The 26,630-nt window shown below is 32.8% G+C and overlaps 1 protein-coding gene across 2 annotated transcripts; it reads right to left on the bottom strand.

The window, feature by feature from the left end:
• Window positions 1-943: 943 nt before the first annotated feature.
• On the bottom strand, window positions 944-25,839 carry LOC144957859 (spastin-like). Of its 2 annotated transcripts, XM_078889343.1 has the most exons (15): window positions 25,329-25,839; window positions 22,185-22,268; window positions 21,161-21,244; window positions 18,232-18,468; window positions 16,870-17,048; window positions 16,372-16,504; window positions 14,545-14,609; window positions 13,567-13,641; window positions 11,511-11,582; window positions 9,121-9,196; window positions 5,104-5,195; window positions 4,527-4,606; window positions 3,575-3,697; window positions 2,523-2,634; window positions 944-1,632 (listed from the first exon to the last, which is right to left on the bottom strand). In XM_078889343.1, exons 1-15 carry the CDS (start codon window positions 25,750-25,752, stop codon window positions 1,510-1,512), a joined length of 1,959 nt encoding a protein of 652 aa, XP_078745469.1. In that variant the 5' UTR covers window positions 25,753-25,839; the 3' UTR covers window positions 944-1,509. The 2 variants fall into 2 exon arrangements, with proteins under 2 accessions (XP_078745469.1, XP_078745479.1); XM_078889353.1 differs by lacking the exon at window positions 18,232-18,468 and having other exon boundaries at window positions 25,329-25,831.
• Window positions 25,840-26,630: the final 791 nt, after the last annotated feature.

Below are 26,630 nucleotides of genomic sequence, written 5' to 3'. Positions count from 1 at the left end.
AAGATTTGCCTTAAAGCTAGATTTTGTGTTTTACTGGGCCAACTAGTTGCACAAATGATGGGAATCAAAGTTCAAAGGTATATTTGTTGCAAATTATTTTCACCTTTGTTCAAATAAATTTTAAAAGATAATCATTGACATGGGGCTAATAAAACCCTTAACTTCTTGAACCAATGTTATACAATTTGAAATAACTAATTTAATAAAAGACAAATCAAAAACGGTTGATAATCATATCTTTCAATAACCAGATGCTTTACTCTCATTGATATCGAGATTATCTCTAAATGGTCACAATAGTCTTTTGAAAAAGCACTGGTGGTGATTAAAAAAGACATAGAGGAAACTTAAAGCATTTGGAATCTTTAGAATTTGCTTTGGCCCACACAAAACGGAAAGTACTGCTTTGTTATATCTTTTAAAAGCATTTTAATCCCCCCCCCCCTCCCCCTCATTCTTAACATGAAATGGCAATTGGTCAGAACTGACCCACAGGCGCTCGTGCCCTTTGGGACAGTACTGACCAATAGCCAAGCCGTTGCGGAGTGGCTATTGGTCTAAACTGAGCGTTGGTTCCGTCGTTTTTAAAAAATAAGTATTTTGAATTCAACTATCCTTTATTTTTCTACTGGCGCTAAATCACCTGTAAGATTTTCATATTGGTTTATGCAGAATAATTAGTTGTTTTTCAATAATTATTATTGTTAACTTAAGTACGTTTGCTCTAGCATGATTAGAATTTAGAGGTACTGAAATGTGCCAAATGTCATTGATGTGACAAAATTTGGTCACATTTCCAACTCAACTTTTGTTTTTGTTTTTTTTAAATTTTTTTTTTTTGTTTTGTTTTGTTTCTTTTTTTTTCTTTCTTCGTCTTATTCATATCTTCTTTTAAAAGATTTGGGATTATCTAGATAATAGAATTAACAGTGAATGAGAATAATTTTGCCAACTGTATACTACCATTTCCTTAATCTGGAAAAAAAAAAAGTATTGCTAAATGCAATTTCAAGGTATTGATTTGAATGAAGCTGTATGATCAAGTGATCACGTGGCTCATTGAAACAATAAAATGAAAAACAATTCATATTGAAGACATACATCTTTTTGTCTCACCTCATCTCGATTTTCCCTTCATTATCACAATCAAAGTTTTGTTATTTAGGAAGCATAATCATTGTCGTACAAAGAACAAATCAGAATTTGCTTACTCTAATATAACCTTCACCACACTACCTGCTAAAATGTGTACACCTCACAAGAGCAAAGTTTCTTCCCCATATAATAATCATAGAATATCACTTCTTACAAAATGCACGAAGCAACTTAAGAAGACACAATGTTTTTTAATGAATTGGAATTGTCTTCTAAAAATGGATGCAGCAAAACAATGTAAATAAATGTGGTTGGAAAACTCTAGATTAAAGTTATTACTTTCATAAATAATTGACTAATATTTGAACCAAAACAAATGATAAACATTACACAGTAATGTCAAGCAACACACTGTCAGACAGTGACGTCACCATACTGACAATTCCATTCCTCATACCGACTGATGGTCTCCAAAGGAACACTCCTCCTAATCCTCTTCAGAGATTCCTTAAAGTCAGATAACTGAATTGGACGAACCTATGTGATGAATAAAGAATTAAATAAAAGTATAAACCACTATTATCTATTACTAAGTGAAACTACAGGATATGGACCTACAGAATAGTGAATAAGTCATTGGTAGGCCAATGCTTAAACTGTTACAGTTTCACTTTTCTAAAAACTTTTAAATAACCATACAAGAATACTAATTTTCATACTTCTCTCAGACCTAATCAAAATTTATGATCAATCCATCGTCTTTGCTATTTAAGTAAGAAAAATAATTTATACGAGTCCATAAAAAATAACCTGATGTTTTCATGTATCAATTACTTGCAAAAACAAAGAAATAAAAGAAAGTAAATGGTCTTTTCTTTCAACATGCGTTTGGTGATTCCAGACTGTCTCTGAAATATATTCTTCTTCAACTGGCAGCCAAGACTGAATATTACTTTCGATGTAAACGAAAGAAAAATTATCGTATTTTTATTATTAGAGACAGTTGGAATCTTTAAAAGCTTCCTTATTGCTCTAAAGCTTGATGCTAGGAAAGGAGGTGTTTGGATTATGGAGACATGAGTGTAATATTATTATTATTAATAATAATAATAACAATCATATTATTCATATCATCATCATCATTATCTCGTAGCCCTATCAAATAATACTAATTCTATTCTGCATTTTGGCATCAGCTTTAAAGCTTTCTGAGATCCAAAACTTTTGCTGCTAATAAGAGATATTTTGAGTTCATTTAAAAAAATTTATTGTGCTCAGATTAATTCTTTTTCAAGATGAAAGGTTTTCAGGGTGTCATTTCATAATTAATACAACACTATAGTAGAAATGGAGAGATGGTTATTAGTTCTGTAATAAATAGTTGAAGCTTATATCATTTAATGCCAATGTATATCATTTCAATTTACCTTATTAGCATCCATAGATTTCAGCTCTGAAACACTAAACTCCCGTATTGGACCCAAGGCTGCATCTTTGGCCAAACTGTTCAAGTCACTTCCAGAATAACCTTCTGTTTGCCTAGGAAAAAAATGGAGAGAGAGAGAGAGAGAGAGAGAGAGAGGATGTTTTATCAGATGCCTGACTCAATAATTATGTGAATAATAATAATATTATAATATATATATAATATATAACAATATCCAATATTCACAGATCGACAAACTAGACAAATAGACATTTAATTTTATTTCTTTATCATGTTCACTTTTATTTTTGTACATCATCTGATTCTACTAAATATTGGTTTGGCATGAACTGTACTATATGGGCTATTATTTCAGTTTACTTTGGGTTTTTTTTAATTTGATGGTCAGCAGCAGACTATTTCAAAAACACTACCAATGTGTGGCTAGGTTAAGGTATATTAAAACTCTCAATCCAACTAAACAAGAATCTCCACCTGAAAGAAGACTTGAATGAGCAACATAAACAACAAAACAAACAAAAATTAACTCCTTGGTGTTGTTTACTTTTACAAAGTGATGCATGTTTTATTATCTCGCATTCTTAACACTGGCATATTCTTTATTTGCTATGTGTATGTGTATGTGTGTATGTGTGTGCGTATGGGTGTCTGAACCTGCTCATGCGTTTCACAATATCCCCTACTCTTTACCAAACACTTGCAACAAGCTCTAGATTTGCACCAGAGATTTTTAAGGAATAGTATCTTAACGTTTTTCTTTATTTTTATTTTACATCTCACATTAATGCAATACTTTAAGTGATTTTATACCTTATTACATTTAGGTACTTCATAACAAGTGTCCTTTGCCTTTTTACATGAGAAAGAAGATTCTAAGTTGAGAAATTCATTTGTGCCCATTTAGGAAGGAATTACAGAATCTCACTTTCACTTTAGTAAAAACTTTAATTATCAGGTCAGTTATCTACTTGACTGACATTTTTTAAATGCACATATGAAGCACAATATCTTACATAAGAAAGCACAACTCACTTTGCTAAATTGTCGAGATCCCTTTGCCCAAGAGGATTTCCCTGTTTGGTGAGAAGATGTGCTAGCATGGACCTTCTTGTGTTACAATCTGGCATTGTTACATAAATCCGCTTGGAAAATCGTCTGAAATAAGACAATGATATTGGTTAGGAATAATTCCTATGGGGAGAGAATTTGATGAGATTAGTCAAGAATTTTGGCATTCAAATCCTTGCGATTAACTTTCAATAGACTGTTTGCATCACTTTCAAAGGGCAAGATTCGTTTTAGTCTAAAAGTACTGCAAACTGTTTTTTTAGCTTTGGACCCTGGAGAAAAAAAAATGCTGCATCACCATTGGCAATTCTATCCAAATTTTTCCAGAATACTTTATGAAAATTATGACACATGTTATTTACACTCTTTTACATTTTAGTTCTTTTTCATCTTCTTAGTCTTGGCAGTCATCAAGCTGGCAGAAAATAATGCAATTGTTCACACTCTATAAATCCCACTTTGATCCCAATTTTCACTTACAATGCTTACAAATCGCTCGCAATAACTTTCTAACTCTCATTCATCCACATCTCAGAAAATGAAGTCAACAAAACCAAATCAAATTTATTCCCAAAAAAATTCTAATGTCACTGATTTATCTCTTAATTAACAAGTTTAATTTTGGAACCAGATTGTGTTTTGATTGTTTTAATAATAGTTGATAAGAAATATTCTTTTTTGTTCTTATCAATCAAAATATGGTTCAATAACTTTGGTGCAATTGATTCACTCGTGTGAGGAATGTAAGTATCTTCTTAGGTTGCACTTGGTATGTTCACTTACAGAACGAGGAACCATTTTTTAAAACAGACTTAATGCCTGGAAGCAAAGATAAAGGATAGATAAGACAGCAAGAATGACATCCACAGTTAATATGGGAAAGTCAAGAGTGCCCATTCAAACACTCAATCTTTACCTTAACACTGCATCATCTAGTTCTTGAGGTCGATTGGTCGCACCCATCACAAGAATACGATCATCAGCGCCACTGGAAACCTGAGGACAACAGTTGTTAAGAAAGACATCGCTTTATTTCAAACAAAGTCACATACTTTTCGTGCATTTTCTTAACATTTGGGAATTTGACTTTAGCAGAATCCTTCAAAGCATGATAATGGAATAACTACTTGAGGTATAAAGTTGCAATTTTTAAATGTATAGTGCATGTGTCATACCACAAATTAAATTATATATATAATGGCTTTCTTGTTTTTATACTGTATGTTTGTTCAAGTCAAGAAAGGTTTTTAATAAGGGCTTGAAATTCCCTTTCTTCAGGAGGCCACAACCTTTGTGTCTGAAATCAATTGCGCTAAATGAGAAAAAAGGCAAAGTAAATTAATCAAAACATATTTGAAACACAGCTCAAGTTACACAAATAAATAATGAAATAGCTTATTTCAAATTATTTATTGTAATCTAAAGTTCAAAACTTTAAGATCATGTTTTGATCATCACAACAAATTTTCGTTATACATATCTAAATACCCTACCCCATCAAACTGGACTAGAAATTCTGTCTTCAGTCTCCGGCTTGCATCATTCTCTCCCTCCCTTCTTTCACACAAAAGGGAATCTATTTCATCTGTGCAGTGGATAAAAAGTCAATATCATTTTATAACTTAATATTGGAAAAAAGTCAATATCATATAGAACAATACATAATTCTTAGATAAAATCAAGCCTTTTCAAAAGCATCATAAAATTGCATTATGTAGCAATATCGATAATCAATCACCTCATTTGTCTAAGTGAGCAAGAATGCAATCTCAGTTCGGAAGAAAAATCACAAAAGTACACATTGCTAAATTAAACAAATGTAATGGACAAACATCATCTTGCAGAGATCGAAACAAATATCTACTATATACCTACCACCCAAATGAAAAATGTTCACCACAATTTGTACATCTTTTTTTGCCCTATTCCTTTCCATTTTTTCCCTTAACTCCCTGTGACAATTTTCAACTTTACAAAAGAAACTAGACAGTTTGATTCCGCAAATAGCTCAATATTGACTGGAACAAACCCAATGACATATACATATTTGAAAACTTGACAAAATTATCTTTCTTTTGGTCTATAATTTATTGAATTGTTTTATAACTGTTAAAAGTCGCAGATACCTTAATCCATGGATCCAGTCATTCAAAAAATTACTTTTAGAAAATCGAGCACAAAATTGAAATCAGCACACTAATGTACTTCAATATTTTGTATGTCCGCTGTTAGAATTAATGAATTCCACAACACTTGGCCTCATCTGATATGTCAGCTGATGGAATGATTCTTTTTGTATATCATTCCAAATCGTATTTAGTCTGTCAAACAGTAGATTAGAGTTTGCACAGCTTTCTTGTTTTTATTAGCTTTCTTTTCATAAAATCCCACATATTATGGTCATTAGGATTCATATCATGTGACACTGCTGACCACGGGTTAATCATTTTACATTTGAAGTTTAGGAAAGCAGACGTTTGTCGAGCTCTATGTGCTGGGGCGTAATCATGCTGGAATATCAGAACTTGATTATTCTAATTCCAAATATCAGGATGATGATTGGTTGAATGTTTTAAAATATTTTTGATGCGCATTTGCAACATGTAAATTTAGTACAGACCTGTTTGGCGATCACATCAGTCCCTCACTTGTGTTAATAAAGACATACTATACATCAAGAGAAAAAAAGTTTGTCTCTTGCTGAAAATGTGTACCACATTTTGATTGAGCTTTTTTTTGGAGCTTTTTTTATATAGCGCAATATCCACTAAAATTGCTCAAAGCGCTTTACAATGGGTCCCTGGTCAACAGCAACATTTAACATGTAGGACGGGACGTGCCGCCTGTTAGGCGATATTACAATTTTTCGGACAAAGACAACGCTGTTAACGGCCAGGTACTCATTTCACACCTGAGTACGGTGAGAGAATGTGAGTAAAGAGTCTTTTCCAAGGACTCAACTATGCGCCGAGCGCGAGGCTCGAAACCCAGGACCTTCCGATCCGAAAGCGAGTGTCATACCACTAGACCACATAGCCGCACATACCAATATATTTTCTCCGTGTGAGATAATAGCAAATACAAACTGTCTAGTTTCTTTTGAAATCAACTATAGGGTGCGAGAAAATAAAAGACCCCACTTTGGAAATCTGTCATTTTAAAAGTAATAATAGTAGACACATGTCCTTTGACACAATAATTATTTATTATTTAATAATAGCCATGTGAAATTTCTAAAACATTGAACAAGTGGTTATTATTTTACAAGATTTTATAAAAACATACCCTAAAACCATAATATCAAAGTTGCATCAGGATTTCAAAAAGCTCATACGTGATCGGTCGAACCGCCGTTTTGTGACACTACAGTACGTAGGCGTTTTTTCCACGAAGCAATTGAACGACGAATATTGTCTATAGTTATTCTGTCCCAATCATCCTGGATTGCTGCTTTCAATTGCTCTTCATCGAATACTTTTTGTCTGCCCTTGTACACAATGTTTGACATTATGGCCCAAATGCTGTAATCCATAGGAATTAAATCAGGGCTCAAGGGAGGCCATTCATCTTTTGTTATGGATTTAATGTTCTTTTCCACTAAGAATGTTTGTGTCGATCTACTTGTGTGGGATGTAGCCCCATCTTGTCGGAAAATAAATGAATTATCAGGATACAGTGTTAAGCAATCTGGTAACAGTTTTTCCTTAAGCAGTACCATATAATTTTGTGCATTCACTTTTGTTGTTTTGGTATCGATGAAATGGAGAAGATGGGTTTTGACGTTCCAACTAACCCCTCCCGAAACCATAATTTTTTTTAGAACCGATTACTCTCGCTGTAAAGCCTATCCAGTGAAATGTCAGTTTTTCTAACACATCATTATGACTGTGTCTTGAAAGTTCAATAGTGAAGTCTTTTTCGTCTGTAAAAATTATATGCTTAACGTCGTTGTGGGTGAATTTGTCTAGTAAAGCTCTTGCTCGTGTTTTGCGTTTTCTCTTGAAGTTTTCAAACTTTCTGCTGGTTTTGATTTGCTTGAAAGGGCGGAGATTAAGATCTTTTTTTATAATCTACATCACTTATGCCTAGGACACCAGTAACTTCATGAGTAGAGAGATGGGATCCAGAATGGTCTTCTTGAGACAGAATAGCATCTTCCACAAAGTCAATATTTTCCTCTACCCTCGCTGAACGGGGGTGGCCACCACCTTTTTTTCTATGGATTGACCCTTCTTTTGTACTTTTGTAATTATTATGTTAACCGTCCTGACTGACCAGTTCTTATTCGGAAATTCTAGAACAATCTTTTTACCAGTCCAACCCTTTTCCTCGATTAATACTTTAATAACACTTTTATCTTCCTCAGAATAAACCATGGCTGTTAGTTGTCAGTTTTAGGAATTCTGCTTTCTTGTTTTGATTGTGTGTTCAACACAGTGCAAATGCGTACAGGAACTCTACTTTCGGGCCTTTTATTTTCTCGCACCTGATGTTTATCAAGTGTCCCAATAAAAAGTCGAACTTTTAAAGAGATTTCTAACTGCTTTTGAATATTTTTTTTCTGTTTTCAGGACTTGATAGATCAACAATTCAACTTTTACGATGCCAGAATAAAGTCCTGTTCTTTGCAATTCCTCTACATACTCATGTTTTCATAAAGACAACCACAAAATTAAATTATTCTGATTTGTGACCCAAATATCAGGTGCGAGAAAAAGAAACCCGGAAAATTTTAGAAGCCATTAACTGCCTGATAACAATTCTGAAATTTTACCATAATCAAACCCAATTATTAAAATTTATGATTACAATATTTTCAAAAAAATATATCAAAAAATTTTAATTCCACGTTTGTTTTAATAAGCACTTCGCTAAAATGCCATATCAAAGATTTTGGACGTAATTCTCAAATTTTGATGTGATCTTTCGATCTCTCGTTTTGCTCTATGACTGATCAGTCGCATTTTTTTCCATGATCCAATTGATTTTCTAATGTCTCGAATAGTGAGTCGATCCCATGCATTTGAATAGACTCTTTTAACTCTGTTTGTGTGCAAAGCACTTTACCGCCCTTATATAACATCAACAATCAACTGCTGTAGTCTATGGGTTTCAAGTCAGGGTACATTGCAAGCTATTCATCTTTGGAAAGAAAATGAATATGATTTCTGTTTGTACTGAAAATTATGTAGCATTGTTAGAAGCAAAAAACTTATTCCAATCTTTCTCCCGATCGGTCATGTGTTTTAAAACCAGACGCAGCAATTTCTTACACTCGTAACGCTCAGCTAAAACAAGATGCAAATTTGGAAACTTTCGACATCTTGATTTTTTGTCTTCTAGCACCCTATATGTATAAACATATATAAATTCTTTGCTAAAATTAATTTCAGACCAGCTTATCAAAAAGAGTATCAGAGGTAATTGTAAACGTCATAGCCGATTTCAACTCATTTCAATGTAATATCTAATTTTAATTTTAAAACATTGAAAGCAGATTCAGAGCTTACCAATAAAAATGATTGCTGGTTGTAATTCTCGGGCTGCGGTAAATAATGTTCTCACTAGCTTTTCCCCTTCTCCAACCTGTAATATAGAGAACAAAGTATAGTTTAAGAGCCTGAAGAGCTGTGATAGTTTAATCTACTAAGCTTTGCTTAAATACTAAAACCACTAAAAAAATCGGATTATTTTCCCTTCTGCACTTAATAGTACAAAGTCTCGGATTAATCACAATACCACTGGCTTAAGTCCTTGTAAAAAATAAGTCAATTAAAAAAAAAGTGTTATTCTATTTCTATTTGACAGGCACTACCGATGATTTCCATCAATGCTACTCTACTCCTTCTCTGACTATGGGTCAGAGGAAAGTATTGGTTCAAAAATAAAATTCAATGAAACAAAATCATCATGCAAAGAAAAAGAGGGAAAGATAAAAGAGAAAACAGAAAGAGGGAAAGAGAGAAAGGTTGGGCGAGGGTATGAGACAAAGCTGTCAACTATACTTTTCAATTAATGGAAATAATCATACAAAGAAGAAGAGCAAACAATAGAGAGAGAGAGAGAAAAATAAAGAGAGGGAAAGAGAAATTATGAGGAGGTATGAGTAAGAGAGAGTGGAAGAGGTCAAACGGTGACAAGTTTGATCATATACACCATTTCACACTTTCTTGCTTAAAAATGTTTTGTGCACTCCCTATTTATTTAAGTTTGTGATCGCTTTTAAAGGCTTATTTGATTTCTCGAGCTGTGAGATGGTACCCAATAAGTTGGCCTAACATCATTGCTATAGTCAATAAGAGCTGGTCCTAATCACATGTTCCAAAACTTAATTTGTGAACTCATAAGATTTTCTGTTTTAACTGTCAAGGTGCTGCAAGAAAAGAAGTTTTTGCTTCATTTCCTAAAGAAAGAAATTAGGTTCCATTTCAAAAAAAAAAAGTTTACTCAATTATGAATTTAAATCAGGGATGCCCTCTAGCTGTGACAAAGAAATCTTGAAAATTGTCCATCTGTATTATCATAATAAAAGTAAATCCTGTGATATGGAATGAAATATATAGACTTCTTAACACACATATATATAAGCTTGAATGGCATCACCATGATTGCACTCTTTAAAAAATCTGTTAGGTGGGAAGTTATTGTAGTCCTTCAGAGCCATGAGGTCCACAGAGCCAAAGTTTATCCCAGTTTCCATGGCGTGAAATGGAAAATGGCAATAGTTTGCTATCCTTTGGATAGGACACTAGTATATTGCAAAGTACTTTCCACCAAATCTAATAGACCCAGCTACCCAATCACTGCTGGGTGGACAGGGAGTCAGAAAATAATCTCGACCTGGGATCGATCTTAGTCCATTTGTGTGTGGGCAGTTATAGTAATGTATATAATGGGGAAAATTATGATGTAAAAGATTTCTAGTCCTGACGTTAGAGGGTTAATATCAATATGGTATCAAAAAAATAATCATTCTGTCAGAAAAAAAATGTAGGAATAAACAAAACTGCCTACATTACAAATAACCAAGAGCAAGTATTATAATGTCGGGAAACTTTAAAGAAAGAAATTTGGCTTTAGGGTCACAATGGATTGATTGGTAGAATACTTTCACAACACAAGGATAGGATTTGTTTCTATTTCAGTCAAAATTTTGTTATGATCCTTTTGCTCAGAAGGGATACTTTTGACAGAGACAATTTCACACCATTGTCTGGCAAAAAAGCAGACTGTAAACTAGGAGACACTACAATTAGAGTGGCTCAATATTTGAGAAATTTAATTTTGAAACCGATACAACACAAACTGATTGGACCATTTGATTTTAAACTGATACAACTAAAACAACTGAATAAAATAAAGAAACTTGTAACTATTTAAAATACTTGCTTTCCTAACATTTCTAACTACAAATCATGAGTAATACCCCAACTATTATACTGGCCAGTTTAAAAACACTAAACACTCAATTATAAACCAATTTACAACACTGCTCCAAGTGCTGTGTAACGCTTTACATCACACTCCCACTCGTTAATGATTGTGCTCCATGTGATGGTCCCCATCCATCTTTTTGCATCATACACCTACTTTTGGTCTCAGTTTTGAATTGAATAGTAAGACACAGTTTACATACCAACTGCCTGGTTGGCCATAATCTTTTAATCAGATGAGATTGACCTATAATGACTCTCTTTCCTTTATTTTTCCATGCTAAAATCATAGCCATTATCTCCATTTTGAAAAATTTTTGCAAGTGCCTAACTACAGAGGGTAAAATAGAAAAATACATAACAATCACTAACCCTCCTTAACCTTTTAATCAACTGCACAACATAGACGCAATATCAAAAAAAAATTTTAAAATAAAGACGACAGTCAAAAAGTGAACTCAACTCACCCATTTGGATGTAAGACTAGAAGCACTTATGTTAAAGAATATGGATTTGGACTCGCTGGCCACTGCTTTTGCCTGAGGAAAGAATACAATGTCTTTAATATAAATAATTTCACAAAAGTAGCCTTCAAGATTTCATGTTGAGGATTATGTTTAATTAGTCAATGACAGAAGATTATTTGTAAGATATCAGATTGATTGTATACTTACACAAATATTTGCATACAGAACAGAGTTTGCCACATTATTTTGATAAAAAATACCAGTTGATGCCAATTTTTCGCCACATGAAGAATATGTAATGTATTATTATTATTACCTATTATAGCAATGCTGCTGTCTTGAATAGAATTATGTCCTTTTTAATTGTTATCATATAAAAGTGAAAAATGATCCAATTAATTTATGTTATAATGTTATTTTGGACATTATCTAAAATGTTCTCATGCAAAAAGCAAAAGAAAAAAAATAGGGATTAGAGGATTAGCCTCCAGAGATCTTCCAAAGTAATAATATGTAGTGGTATAATTAAGAAGAATTTTAGAAGGCCTGTATCGTCAGAAAACTTTGAATCCATAAACATTGTGTCATTTTCATGTTCTAATAAACCTGACGATTCGCTGCTTTTCTCATATAAAAGTGAAAAGATTTGTGTGTGTGTGTGTGTGCTATTTAAATTTTTTTACAACTTTTTCTGAAAAAGAGATTTGATTAACATTTTGTTTATTTCTAGGCTTGCTCTTTGTTATGTTCAGAATAGAAAATATGTGTGCATTGCTCACATGAGTTACGTCAATGCAAATTCTGCAATCTCTTTATATCCTGGTGTTTTCTGAACTTCTTCCCAGAATGTAACAATGTCTGGGCAAACCATTTCTTGTAAAAGCAGACTCATTGCTCCAATCTACAAAGATAACTTTTCTATATCATATTCTTTCTGATCAAATCCATCCCATGCTCCATAAGGCATTTCACAAAACTGAACTCTGTCTATTTGAGAAAGGATATTTTGTGAACTACGTGATGCAACTACTGGAGAAGATATTTGTTGTCTGATAGTTTCATCCAATATGTTGTAGTAAGGGTCTTGATTGTAAGAATTTATAAGGCCTAAGACTATTCAAATAGATTTGGCACTTGTGCTTCAATTAATACGCAAGATCACAATCATTTATATTCTTTTTGTCCATTTTTGCCTGGCACTCCTAAAAATATTATTATTCCAATTATATAGTTATACACATAAAAAGTGAACAAGTAACAAAATAATAATAATAATAATAATAATAATAAGAAGAAGAAGAAGAAGAAGAAGAAGAAGAAGAAGAAGAAGAAGAAGAAGAAGAAGAAGAAGAAGAAGAAGAAGAAGAAGAAGAAGAAGAAGAAAGAAGAAGAAGAAGAAGAAGAAGAAGAAGAAGAAGAAGAAGAAGAAGAAGAAGAAGAAGAAGAAGAAGAAGAAGAAGAAGAAGAAGAAGAAGAAGAAGAAGAAGACAACGACGACGACGACGAAGACGAAAACGAAGACGAAGACGAAGACGACGAAGAAGAAGAAGAAGAAGAAGAAGAAGTAGAAGTAGAAGTAGAAGAAGAAGAAGAAGAAGAAGAAGAAGAAGAAGACGAAGACGACGAAGAAGAAGAAGAAGAAGAAGAAGAAGAAGAAGAAGAAGAAGAAGAAGAAAAGAAGAAAGAAAAGAAGAAGAAGAAGAAAAGAAGAAAAGAAGAAGAAGAAGAAAGAAAGAAGAAGAAGAAGAAGAAGAAGAAGAAGAAGAAGAAGAAGAAGAAGAAGAAGAAGAAGAAGAAGAAGAAGAAGAAGAAGAAGAAGAAGAAGAATGGTCAGTGGATCAAACCTCTGAAGACCCGATTTTCATGATCGGCAATCAAGTTTTGATCTGCTGATCGATAAAAATCGGGACTTCAGAGGTTTGATCCGCTGACCAGCGATATGTGGGAAAAAAACATTTTACATAAAAATAATGAAGAAAAGCCCTAGATAGATTAAATTCAGATTTTAAATAGATTAGAGAAGAAACAGTATGACAAAAATATTAAATTATCTCACCAGCATAGTCTTGCCATTGCCAGGAGGACCAAAGAGCAAAAGACCTCTGGCAGGACTTCTCAATCCAGTGAACAGCTGGGGGTGAAAAAATGAGATAATGTAAAGTGGTGTAATGTAATAATTAATATATACAGCACACAGAATCCATTAAGTGTTTGTTTGATTGTTTTTAAGGGTTTTACGGTGCTAGCAACACATTTAGGTTATATCAGCGCCAGTAAATAGGAAGAAAATGGGATAGTAAAAAGTTCTTGCAGCTTTGTTTTGGAGTTCTTGAATTTTCACAAAAGTTGACTTTGGAAGACCAAAAAGTAGGGAATTACAGTCATCAATACAAGTTACAAGTGTATGCACTACAAGCCTCGTACATTTTCCATCCATGTTGTGAAAGGTTTTTGGTTTCTTAAGAAAGTACAGATGATAGTGATTCTTTTGACTCTGAGATGGCCATCATTCAGTCTTCCATAATTCCAATCCAGCTGTATGTTAAAGCATAAATAATTAATGTGAGATCATAGCAATTTCTCTAGATTTCAATTGCTGCCTCAATCTTAGTCTATTTAATGTGGAATCCAAGAACAATACATAAAACGGTGACAATTTTGAAAACACAAATTTTTATCATGTCATATATTTTGCTAGTGAGATTTTTAAAGTTCTCTTTTTAATGTGCCAGTTATCAAATATGTAAATTTTAAGTCAATGAATTATTGCTTATTAGAAAATTAAATTTCTTCTCCTTCTTGGAGTATAAAGCAATTTTTTTTTACACAGCTGCGCATTATTATGTTTAACAGTAGTAAAGGAACTATTTAAACAAATAGTTTCTATATATGTAGCTTCTATAGTTATTATACGGGCCTTTTGAGATAAGGGAAAGATAGCAATGCATTTGGCCAGTCAAAGAACCTTAGTCTCAGAATTATGTAAATGGTTACTGATCTTTTACTGGGTGTATTTAAATACTGCAATTCTCACCTCTGGTCTAAGAGCTGGTAGAATTACTATTTCTTGTAAGGCTTGTTTAGAGGTCTCTTGTCCAGCTAAGTATTGATTAAATTAAGTAAATCAGAAAACAAAAATAATTACGCAATAGAAGTAAAAAATACTTAGATCAACATGGTTTTAAAAAATCAAATAATAATAAAATAATTGGGACTTTTCATTTTGTAATCACATCATTACACAATACAAAAGCCAATTTGTTGAGTTTTTTCTTAGTATTCAAAAAGATTGGCTCCAAAAATGTCCATTCTTTTTCATTCTGCTTGCAACAAAATAATCTCATTTTCAATAAATACTCTAAACAAAAATTGGGTTGGTGACTCTGCCTTCTGAATATCTTAAATCTAACATTACAAAGACCAATACGAAATACTTTCAACATTGATTGGAATTTCATACAACTCTTTTAAGTGTAAGTATTGATGAATTAGCAAATAAAATTTTGCATGTACATTGGACAATGGATAACTTAATGTTGATAGGAGAAAATATCGAGCTATCTGTCACATCAAAGTCCAAGCTCAAAAAATGCCTCCATTATCCCGTCGTCCCATCCCCCCCCCCTCTCTCTCTCTCTCTCTGTGTGTGTGTGTGTGTGTGTGTGTGTGTGTATGTGTGTGCCTGCCTGCATGTATGTGTGAGTATTGCTATGATGAAATCTGCATCGTAACAGAAGCCATTAGGAGACCAGGGCAACCAAATCATTTTCAGAGAAATTGTTTCCTACTTTTGGATAGCATCTGATCAGAAAGTAGATCCAGTCACTCAGGTTTCAGCAATGCAAGTGGATCCTATTTGTAAAATGATCTTGTGAGTTATGGCCAATTTCCATCTTCCAAGGTCCAATAATAAATAGCTTTGTGTTTCATCAGTCTCTTCAAAGTGCGTGCAGTTAATAGAAGTGTTTTGTTTTTCACATGTGCATTCTATGCAATTGGGAATGGTATGTGTATGACATTATTGTTGTGGGCAGCTCTATTCCATTAGTCACAACACTATCAGGCAAATCAAGCATAATGATAATGATATCAGTCTGTGTGTGTGGGGGGGGGGGGTTTGTGTGTGTGTGTGTGTGTGTAAGAGAGAGAGAGAGAGAGAGAGAGAGAGAGAGAGAGAGAGAGAGAGAGAGAGAGAGAGAGAGAGAGAGAGAGAGAGATGACTTGAACTACAGTAAGGAACCATTCAAAGGTCACTGCCCTTGTCAAATCTTCACTCTCATGGTCGTCTAATGCAATGCAACCCGGGAAAATCACTCAAAATGGAGTAAAGATAGCTATGAAAAGGGCTGGTGTTGATAGCTTTAAAAAGAGTCATTGTGTATGGTTCTGAAACGTTTCCTTTTCAAGTTCAGCAAGATAACATTGAGTTAGGTATCCTGGCTTTTATTTTTACCAATATTATATAGACAGATGAAGATGGGATCAAGAAAAAACATCAACTTGCATAAAACTTAATTAATGCATTTTTGACTTATCCTTAGCCCACTGTATATAGAGGCCTAAGCCTTTAAGAATACCAATTTCTCCTTCAAACAATGTACATTTAACACATAATGACACCGTATGCAGTATTTTAAGGTCCACGTAAAATATGTGGTGTTAAATACCAATGAAGTTTAAATTGGCTTAAAATAGGACAAGGAATATATGTGTAAAAAAAAATCTTGTTCAGGGGCTTAATAAGACACGTGAACTGTGGTATGATATCAGGGAGAATTGCAATACAAACAACAAATACTACAGTACATAGGGGTATTGTTTGTCAGATCACAAGAATGCAAAATTATTAATATTTACAAACCTATATCTGAAAATAAGACAGGTGGGCCTTGGTCGACAATCTCACTTAGAATAACGTCAGCCAGCTTTTTGTCAACATTTTTTAATTTGACATTTTGAATATCTCTTTGGTTATTTGTGTTTGGATTACGGATCTGGGGATGCAATAGAATAAAATTATATAAAATTTGCATTCCAAATGAATTTGCAAGGAATATGATAATAATAGTGAGGAAAAAAACATAATTCAAAATCATGCTTCCTAAATTCTATGAAAAAGCAAGCACGTGCATTTTTCAGATCTCAAGATATAATATTCATTTTGGGTATAAAATAGAATAATACTCTTTATAAAGAACTCATTAAGACCTAGAAATTATTTTTTATAAATTGCACAAAAGCTCCCACAAACAAGAGATATTTTTAAAATCTACAAAAGAGGAAAAATAAAGTATTTCTTTATGGGCCCTGTGAGCAATAATACAAAAGTATTTGATTGTATCTTTAAAAACAATCCTACATTTGGCTGAGAGGCTTGTCTGGAATGTCCAGGTCGTCGACGAGGCACTGGTGATGTTCCTGGGGATGATGAAGCTGATGTTTTCCTCTCTCTTGAGCTGGAAGTTCGTGGTAGAGTTCCACTATTGCCTTTGCCGATGCCCATGGGAAGGTTTTTCATCTTCATTGGCTTTGTTGATACTAGAAGTGAATATAAAAAAAATAATTTCGAGACAAGGAAACAAAAATAAATATGTAGAATGCAACAATTTTCAAATGCCTTTTCTCTTCTCAAGATAGTGTGTAAGGTCCTGGTCTCCCAACAAGCACAGACTGGCAGTGGATCAACTACCCACCCTATAAGACAAACACAATTACAAATACACTTAGACTACATCAAATACACTGTTTTCTCGAGATCTTCTGCTAAAAATTAAAATGTGAATTTTTATTGCTAGAAAGTATTGTGTGCATACTTTGATTTTATGATAGAATGTGAGCATTCCACTTTTTGGGGCCTTTTCTTTTATCTTACACCCAACATATACATTCTTCATTGGATCATTTCTTTTCATAAAAGTCATCCGGTATGCAAGACTGTGTGTTATTTCATGTTAGAATAAATCAATGGAAACATTAAATAGAAATGAATCTAACCATTTGATGAGAGTACTACCTCCTAGATTTCTATTTGAGTGAGCAAAGTCTTAGTTTATAAATCCAACCATTACACATTTGATTATCCCAGATAAAACTATTGCTTGGGAAAGGAAGCAGTAGCCCATTGTGAGTAATGGGGAGGGAAGGGGGGAGGCGGATATCAATAAAGTAACAATGTAAAAAAAAAAAAAAAAAACAACCCAAAAGCTTCGAGGGATGCAATCAGAATAAACAAATAATTATTGACCATGAAAATAAAAGTTAGAACATCTTTACACTGATTGGTTTTATGTAAGAATCTATTATTTAGAAATTTAGTGTTAGAAAAATAAACAATTATAGAAAAAGGAGTAGATTTTATAAATCTATTTTTACTGGAGTATTTACATTCAGTTTGAGTGACAACAGTCAATTACATACAAAAAATATTTTTTTCAAAAAATCCCCTATTCAGGTCACGAAAACCATTGACGTAAAAAGATGAATATACCAAGGTCACAAAAATGATTATATAAAAATGTAATAGGATAAAAAAAAAAAAAAAACCCCAACAAATTTGTATGTAAATAATAATAAAAAAAAAAAAAAATGTTAAAACAACGATAAACATACACCAAGACACACAAGTGCATGAGTGCACATTTACAGACACATATAATCTATATAAATACATACATACATAATATACACACAAACAAAATACACAAAATTATAATCTTCATACCTGCACTTTTATCGCTACTTTCTTTGGTTGTCTTTATTGGCGAGGGCCTACTAGCCGTTTTTGATGAAACACCATTCTGTGGCTTTTTATCAAAGGGTAAATGTGGATGTTTGAAAACATCTAAACCTGATGCTTTTGATGTAGATGAAATGCGTAGGCCAATCTGACTTAAGCCAGAACATGTAGGTTCTGTATCTGTATTTTTATTATCGACATTCAAGCTTTCTAGAAGAGCCTCTACAACAAAAAAGGAAACATAAAATGGGTGGAAAACAAAATGTTAAAGAAAAAAATACTACATTAGAAAAATGTTGCGAGGGGGAATAAACATGAAAGTGAGAAACAAATGACATTAAGAATAAGAATATGGTAATTGATAATAAACAGTAAAGAGCCATTGAAAATAATCAAATTCATTGCACACTACAACTACATTAAAGACAGTAATTCTTAAAAAATCAATTCAATTACAGTACAGCTAAATTAAAATATCTTCAGTGGTTATATATTGTTATTTTCACAGAAAAGTCTCTTTTCCATACCCTTTTGACTACGATTATAATTTTCTTTAAAAGATAAATCAATATTTACTAGATAAACAATCAACAAGAAAATAAATACAACACATGTCCTATTTGATGCTCTGAGTGCATACAAATTCGGAAGGTCTTTTAAGGTCTTCAAAAATGTAATATTATTCTAGGATAATAACTCATAGAATGAGTGTGTTTTACATAGAGAGACCTGTTGATAATGCACTGACAGCGTCAAAAGAAACATTTTCAGGGAAGGAGAGACATGTGAAAAAGGCCCGTTGACCTCATGATGACAACAGAGTCCTGTTCAATTACTTGGAAGGCATTTTGATGCATTGCATTAACCCTAACAGCACATATGGGGTAATTTTTGTCACTTTGTTGTAATTTTCATCAAAGTGGACTCCATTTAAAAACAGGATAACCGGGATTAAAGCAGAACAAGCTTATAGGCAGATTCTGATTTGATTTGATTTTTACATATTTCATGCTAAAAAACAGTGATAGAATACAACATCTGCAGAGAATTTTGACTGTTCCTGTAAGCCATATATTATACTGGTTATTATACCTCAGCAGCATAACTAATAAACTGTAGTTCGTGAGGAATAGATATTAGGTCAAACAGCAGAGATTAGACCAGATAGTTTTTAAAATATAATACTGATAGTAATAACAATGACAATATAATATAATAATAAATAATAATAATAATAATAATAATAATAATAATAATAATAATAATAATAATAATAATAATAAATAAGAAGAAGAAGAAGAAGAAGAAGAAGAAGAAGAAGAAGAAGAAGAAGAAGAAGAAGAAGAAGAAGAAGAAGAAGAAGAAGAAGAAGATACCGCGAATATTGAATGATGCGATGTTCATTCCTAATTTATAATTGCGTCATCAATAGTCGAAAACTACTTCCGTTGACAAGAGACAAAAATAGATGTTACTTCCTTTTAATTTTAATTATCGAGATAGGTTGTTGAAGAGGCCCCGATAAAATGGTCATAAATTTACAAATTTCACACAATACCTTGTCAATCCATTTTTAAATTTACATAGTAAACACATTTAATGAACAAATTAATTAGTAAATAAGCAGAATCCTTGGCAGATTCACACAATTCTCTTGTAGATAGTTTTATCGACACGAAGTCAACCGAACTCCAATCACGGAAGTTCACTTTATTAAGATTATATATTTTCAGAGCCTTTTAATGAGAAGATGAAGCCCTTTCCACGAGCACTTGTTATTTCTCCATGGTCACGTTGTGATCAAACTGTGTCCCATTTTTATATAGTCCGTCAAAGGACAAGTAAAATATTTAGCTGTTGATGGTAGGTTAGCATCCTCTTTCACTGACATGGCTAAAATAGGCTTTCCCAATTACATTGCATGCTCATGGCTTGGGAGACTGCAGAACTGATGTTGTGGACAATGTTCATAAATATATTATTCCTTTAACTTTGTGATAACTCATCATTTAAAAAAGAGGTGTCCCGGTCTAAAGTTACAAATGTAGCTAGGTTTGATATCAAGCTGAACTCTTGAATGGGAATTTTTAATTTTGGTGCCAACTGTTCGTTTAACAATTTAAGTAAGGCTGTTAAATGATATGTTCAAATAAAAATAATAATTTTTAATGTAAATATAGTGTTAACAATAAAGCCAGAAACAAAAGCAATCAACAAAATATGATATGAAAAAAAAATATTGAAAAATTGGCAACACTCATCGGTGTGAGAAAAACAGGTCATCTTAGATATGTGACACAACATGTATTAGAACTAAATGTACAACAAAATAAATAAGACATGCATTTTTTTGTTGGTATGGCCAGTCTCATTACTATCTGAGTTTTAAAACAAAACATGCAAAATTGATACATCTGTCCCTTATACTGTATTATGTATTTCATTGGTTGAATTGAATATGAAAGATATGTATTGAACAATGTTAGAAAATTACTCGTTTCTTTTCTTTACTGTTTAATAAACCTGCACATGGTTGGTAATAAAATCAGCCCTGTTCATTGTTCATGAGTAGGGCCTGTGTAACTATCCAGTCTCTCTGATTAGCCTACTTCAATGTTAAGAAATGTCTTAATTTTCCTTAATGTTTTTTTTTCTTGCAAACCTTAATGAAAACTCTTTAGACCTTTAATGTTAATCATCATGTACTCTTCCATATTCATTAGGTTTATTTCCCTTCATTTATGTAGGCCTTACTATTGCACATTCAATAAGTTTTCTTAACTTCCTTTAAGTAGGCTATAATAAACAAATAAACATTCATTGAACGCATAAGAAGGACATAACAATCTGAACATTAAATTTGTGACCCCGCTAAAATATTCATCATGAAAAATGAATAGCCAATGATGCTCACCTAGAATTTCAAGACGGTCTTTCACCATAGTTAAATTTGTGGCCATTTTTTCTTTCAAACGCTGTGCCCTTTGGTAGGTTTCACCTGATAGAAGAGAATGACAATGACTCAAAATGGAATAGACAACAGAGATAGGATTTCACATTGCTACATTTCATTCTAGTAGTTGTTTTCAAAGATTTAAGAAAATAAAACCACCAAATAATCCAGATTGATTTTCCTTGCTGTTATCTTGCATTTTTCATTTGTTTCCCTTTCAACTTTTGAAAGGACATATATATATATCGACATGATGTGTCATCATGGTCCAGATAATGCCAATATGTCAGTCCTCGACTGTACTGGAAGAGTAACTCTCAGTTATGTGTGAGTATTGAGTGGATAAGAATAAAACCTTTTGAGTTATGACAATGACAATTTTATTTCTTTTCAGATGTCATTCATAATAATTAAAAATGTAAGATTTCCTTTACAATTTTTAGAATGTTGATAAAACATCATTTAGCCTAATATGATATGAATCGGGACAAATTTCAGTGACTAGATAATAGAAATTTAATTATCTTTTCTTGTGATTGTTATTTACGTTGAAATTTGCGTATTTAAAATCTTTGTGTCTTGTCCTTATTTTCAGATTCCAAAATGAACAACTGGTTATCTTAACACAATTTAAAAAATAGCTAAGGCAAACAGAAAGAGAACATTTATATAGTGCTTATTTGACATGGTAAACATCAAGCTTTCAGCCCTTTGTAGGAAAAAAAAATCTGATGATAGTGTTCTTTACATTTAACAAAGGTGAGAGTCAAGTCATTGCTTTATAACTCAGGGAAGCTACAACAGGATAAGTAAAATGAGTGCAAAATGCCTTTTCTGAGGATACACCATCAAGGTGTCTTTCACCAATTCGAACTTCAAGATATAGTTTAAAAGTCATTTTGTGAATCAAAGGTTGCACCATTAGACCAAAAAGGCACTAGATATTAAAGTAAATCATACACCATTAATGCTTTCAAATACTTACCCTGCCCATTGACATCCACTCCAATACCCTTTTCAAGTTCAAGGATGCCTTTTTTGTACAATTCCACTGCAATATCTTTTCGAGCTGTGGAAGAGTACATTGAAATTAATTAACTGCTGATTATTATTTATACAAACATTGTGGTAAATATTAAATTAATAATTCGCTCCATTACTACATGTCGAGCACTTTTCGTACCATATTTGTATCAAACACGATTCAATATATATATATATATTATATATATATATATATATATATATATATATATATATATATATATATATATATATATATATATATATATATATATATATATATATATATATATATATATATATATATGAAACTGCCTCAAATAAATAAAAATCTGACGCTGGGTGACATGATTGACAAAATACAATGGTCACTGTCCATAAATTGCTTCTCAGATCAGACTTCATCTTATAACATGATGTATTACATTAAACATAAAATGTACCATTTATAATTTCCCAGTCAAAATCAGGTCCATCGACACACATTTCAATAATTACAATAAAAAGGACATGTCTTGCAAGTGTGATTTATTGAAACAGATTGCTTAACCATATCATAACCTCAGTCCAACTGGATGGAGTGTCTTGAATTTATCAGGTTAATTGTCCTTGAGCAAAACAAGTCCAATTTGCAATGCACCTCTGACACCAGTTTATTACATAAAACTAAAGTCATTGAAAGTCCCAACGTATTTGAAACCTTCAATCAGAACTTGGTTTACAGTACAGGAGATAATCTGAGGAATCTTTGGTGAGTGATTTAACTTCAGTCTCATTGTAACAAGGCTCATTTCCATCCCAATCTTGAACCCATTATTTATTCCAAAGACACTCCTTGTAAAGCACATTGAGCACATTCAGTGGATATTGCATAAACGAAAAAGCAAAGGGTATTCTTTTTCACCATGACAATGCCTCTGTGCATACAAGCAACATGATCACGGTATTTTTGCACATACAACTGAAAGCTATTGGATCACCCTCAGAATTCTGCTGGTCTAGCACCAGTTGACTTTTTCCTTTTCCCAGATATGAAGCAATACCCTCATAGAAAATGTTTTGAAACAGAAGAGGAGATTGGTTAGGCAACCTTTATCGCTTTAAAATGGAAGAAATGCTTGGACAATGACAGTGACAGTGACTAAGTTGAATAGCTGAATCTGAATCTGAATGTTACTCGAAGTCGACACAATTCTGAGTATTTGCGTTAGAGGCGGAGAGATCTGTTGAATGTGGCAGCCATTGTTGGTGTTTAAGCTGAAATAGTTTGATAATTTTTGCTTAAAAGTGTCTATATCTGTTGTTTTTACATATGATTCTGGAAGAGCATCAAGTCTTTGATGGCGCAGGGAATATGAATATTAAAAAATTTATGAATTTGCAGATTGGTGTTTTAGTGTTTTTGAGTGGATATTTCTTTGAATGCTTGAATTTAGTTGTATGTCTAGTTGTTCTGGTGAGATGGCAGTCATTTTGTTTGTAATTTTGAACATAAGAGTTAATCATTGTTCTTTCCATTTGTTTTCATTTCCTACGCTAATATAGGGGCTGTAGTCATTGCAGACAAATCTTGCAGTGCAGCGCTGATTTAAGCTAAGATAATTAAGTGACTTTGGTCCACATTTGGTGGTGCTGTATTTTGTGGTCGTTAAAATAAAACCAAATGAAAGTTCCTGTTTTTTGGGGGTTTTTTTTATGGAACAGACCTGTAAAGTTCATCAACTTTGGAGATGATGGATGTTACAATTCCATCGATTTCAGCTTAGAATCCTGTTCATAATGATGAATCCACGATTCATTGCCCTTTATGATTTTGTGTAAGACTAATTTAGTAACTCAGTCTTTCCAGCTTTTGATTGAGTTTCATCGGTAATGTGTGTATCCAGTGGGCACTAATCTATGATTATTCAAGTGAATCAGTTTGGCAATATGCACTTCCACGGCTTATATCTGACTGTGATACAAGAATATCAGATGAAATCTGCTAGTTTTTCAAGACCTGCTTTCTGTCTCTTGATGGTACGGACACATCTAACTAAATGAGAAACATCCAAAATAACACTGATCCTACAACATTTAGAAAAGCACTTCACAGCCTTTGCCGCAGGTAAATATGAGTTTGCACCATCTGTAGACATTGCAAAAGTATAAGGCATGTTCTTTATTCTTTGTAACTTTTCTAAGCCTGAACCCTTGTATCGCCTCTTAAAGAAGAGATTCAATCAGTGAAATAAGTGTGTTTTCAACTGCTAAGTAAGGGAGGAAGCAATGTCAAAGATACAAAAATTGAAGTAGGAACTAATTTCTGCATTCAGTACAAGTTGGTGCATCATTGTGCCAAATTTGACATTATATGACGAATTGGTGAAATCAGGAGGGCTACTTGCATTACCTCATTTGTATTGAATCATATCAAGATAGAATTTTGAGGTGCCGAAGGGTGATTTCTGATAATATTTTATCCTACCCATCTCTATTCTTCTGTCCTATTTCAACTAAAGGTTTTCAACTGGAGTCAATTCAACCCAGAAACAAGTCTGTATTAAGTAGGAGATCTCAACAGTTCCAGTCCTCAGGGAAAAAAGCAAAGAACTAATTTTCTTAGTTCAGTTCTGAAGATCATTTTCACAGTGATATTTTGATTTACTTCATAAAAAGTCCAATTAGACTTGAAGAAACTTTTTATGAAGTTAAATAAAACTGCATAGAATGATAGAGTTAGATCTTGACTGGGTCTCATATATATGAAAACAAACGTCTATAAAATAAATTTAAAATTAAAACACGGTACAATTTTCTAAACTTTTCTTCTACTTCTATGGAAAAAAATCATTCAACTTACAGTACAGTAAAAATAAATCAGACGCTGAGATAAATTAAGAATCTTGAGAAAATTGGCTTCTATCTAGACGTCTAATTTAGTACAAACAAGTGTTCTATTATGATGATGTTCTTTTGATCAAGTCCCAAGTATACATCTGAAGAACCCCTAAAAGTAGTGATGATGATAATAATAATAATAATAATAATAATAATAATAATAATAATAATAATAATAATAATAATAATAATAATAATAATAATAATAATAATAATAATAATTTACCTCCATCTTCTTCATCTATCTTCAATGCCTTGGATATATACTCGAATGCTTTTCTATGGTGCTTTTTCTGTAAAGATAGAACTGGCTCTCCGGGTCCTGGAGAAATTTTACCCCGATTTGTGGACATGACAGAAATCGATGTTGGATCAACTGCCTGCGAACATGAATTGTTATTGTTTCTAATCAAACCTGCTGATATGAGACTCCTTCGACTGCAGTGCCCAATAAAAATAATCGCAAGGAAGAACTGATACGCAATGGACCGAACGAAGATGAATACGACCAGCAGAGGGGAGGCAAAGAAACGAAAGTTTCTGCTATGGATTGACAATGTTCTCCTCGAAGTTTTCTTTTTACAGTCATCTCTTTTCTTCCCGGGGGGACGAGCCCCTCCTGGTCCTTTTCGATTCATAATACAAACCATTAGCCATCATACAAGGTCCATGGATTTGGGCAGGGGCAGCATTGATGATGATGTCAAGCTGCATGACGGGATGAGAAATGCTAGATCGATATTTCCAATCGGGAATTCCGAGTGCTAAAAATAACAACATAAAATCCCAGTACGAGGATTTATCAACGACAGTACAGGAATGACTTACTTACACTCAAAGAGAAATGTGTGTCTTAAGATATTTGAAAGCAGGTGAGTGCAATTGACCTTAAAGGTAAATATTTAGGTTAGTGGCGAGCGCGTTACTAGGGTATTTGAATTTTTACGAGAATGAAAACAATTATATATTATCAATGTTGTCGTTGTTATAATAAGTTATAAACATTATCTTTAACGCCACTGTTTTCATTGAACCACTATTAGCCTACAGGCATCACCATCATCATCACCGCCATCATCATCATCATCATCATCATCATCATCATCATCATTATTATGTTTATGATTGCAGGACTGAAGGCCGATTTGAATGTCATGTACTCACTGATGATTGGAACCAGATAGATTGTCTCTGCTGGAACTTAACACTTAAGTGTCTTATTCATCGTCTATTTTCTTGACAAAGGGGAAATCCAAAACATCCACATCCTCATTTGTCTTTGTGAATGAAATAAGGGTTTCTATTGTTTTTAAATAAATTTATTTTATTGTTTTTCGAGTTTGTTGTTGTTTATATTATTATTATTATCATTATTATTATTATTATTATTATTATTATTATTTATTATTATTATTATTATTATTATTATTATTATTATTATTATTATTATTAAATGAATAAAATAAATAAATTTCCCTTTATTCATCCCCAAGGGGAAATTTGTCTTTAGGGTCTATTCCAGGGGAAG

The sequence above is a fragment of the Berghia stephanieae genome, chromosome 1 (assembly GCF_034508935.2).
Source record: "Berghia stephanieae isolate SIO BIC M18660-M18661 chromosome 1, UCSD_Bste_1.3, whole genome shotgun sequence".
NCBI lineage: Eukaryota > Metazoa > Mollusca > Gastropoda > Nudibranchia > Aeolidiidae > Berghia > Berghia stephanieae.
Note: the sequence above shows the minus strand (reverse complement) of the source record. Positions and strands in the feature narration are given on the sequence as shown.

Bases quoted from the DNA above. Each gene is read 5' to 3' on its own strand.
- LOC144957859 (XM_078889343.1), bottom strand. From the start codon at position 25,752: ATGGTTTGTATTATGAATCGAAAAGGACCAGGAGGGGCTCGTCCCCCC. The intron at 17,049-18,231 runs GTATGAAGATTA...ATTCACTTCTAG, and splicing joins AAGTAGCGATAAAAGTGCAG to TATCAACAAAGCCAATGAAG. The intron at 2,635-3,574 runs GTGAGTTGTGCT...TTTTTTTCCTAG, and splicing joins GATCTCGACAATTTAGCAAA to GCAAACAGAAGGTTATTCTG.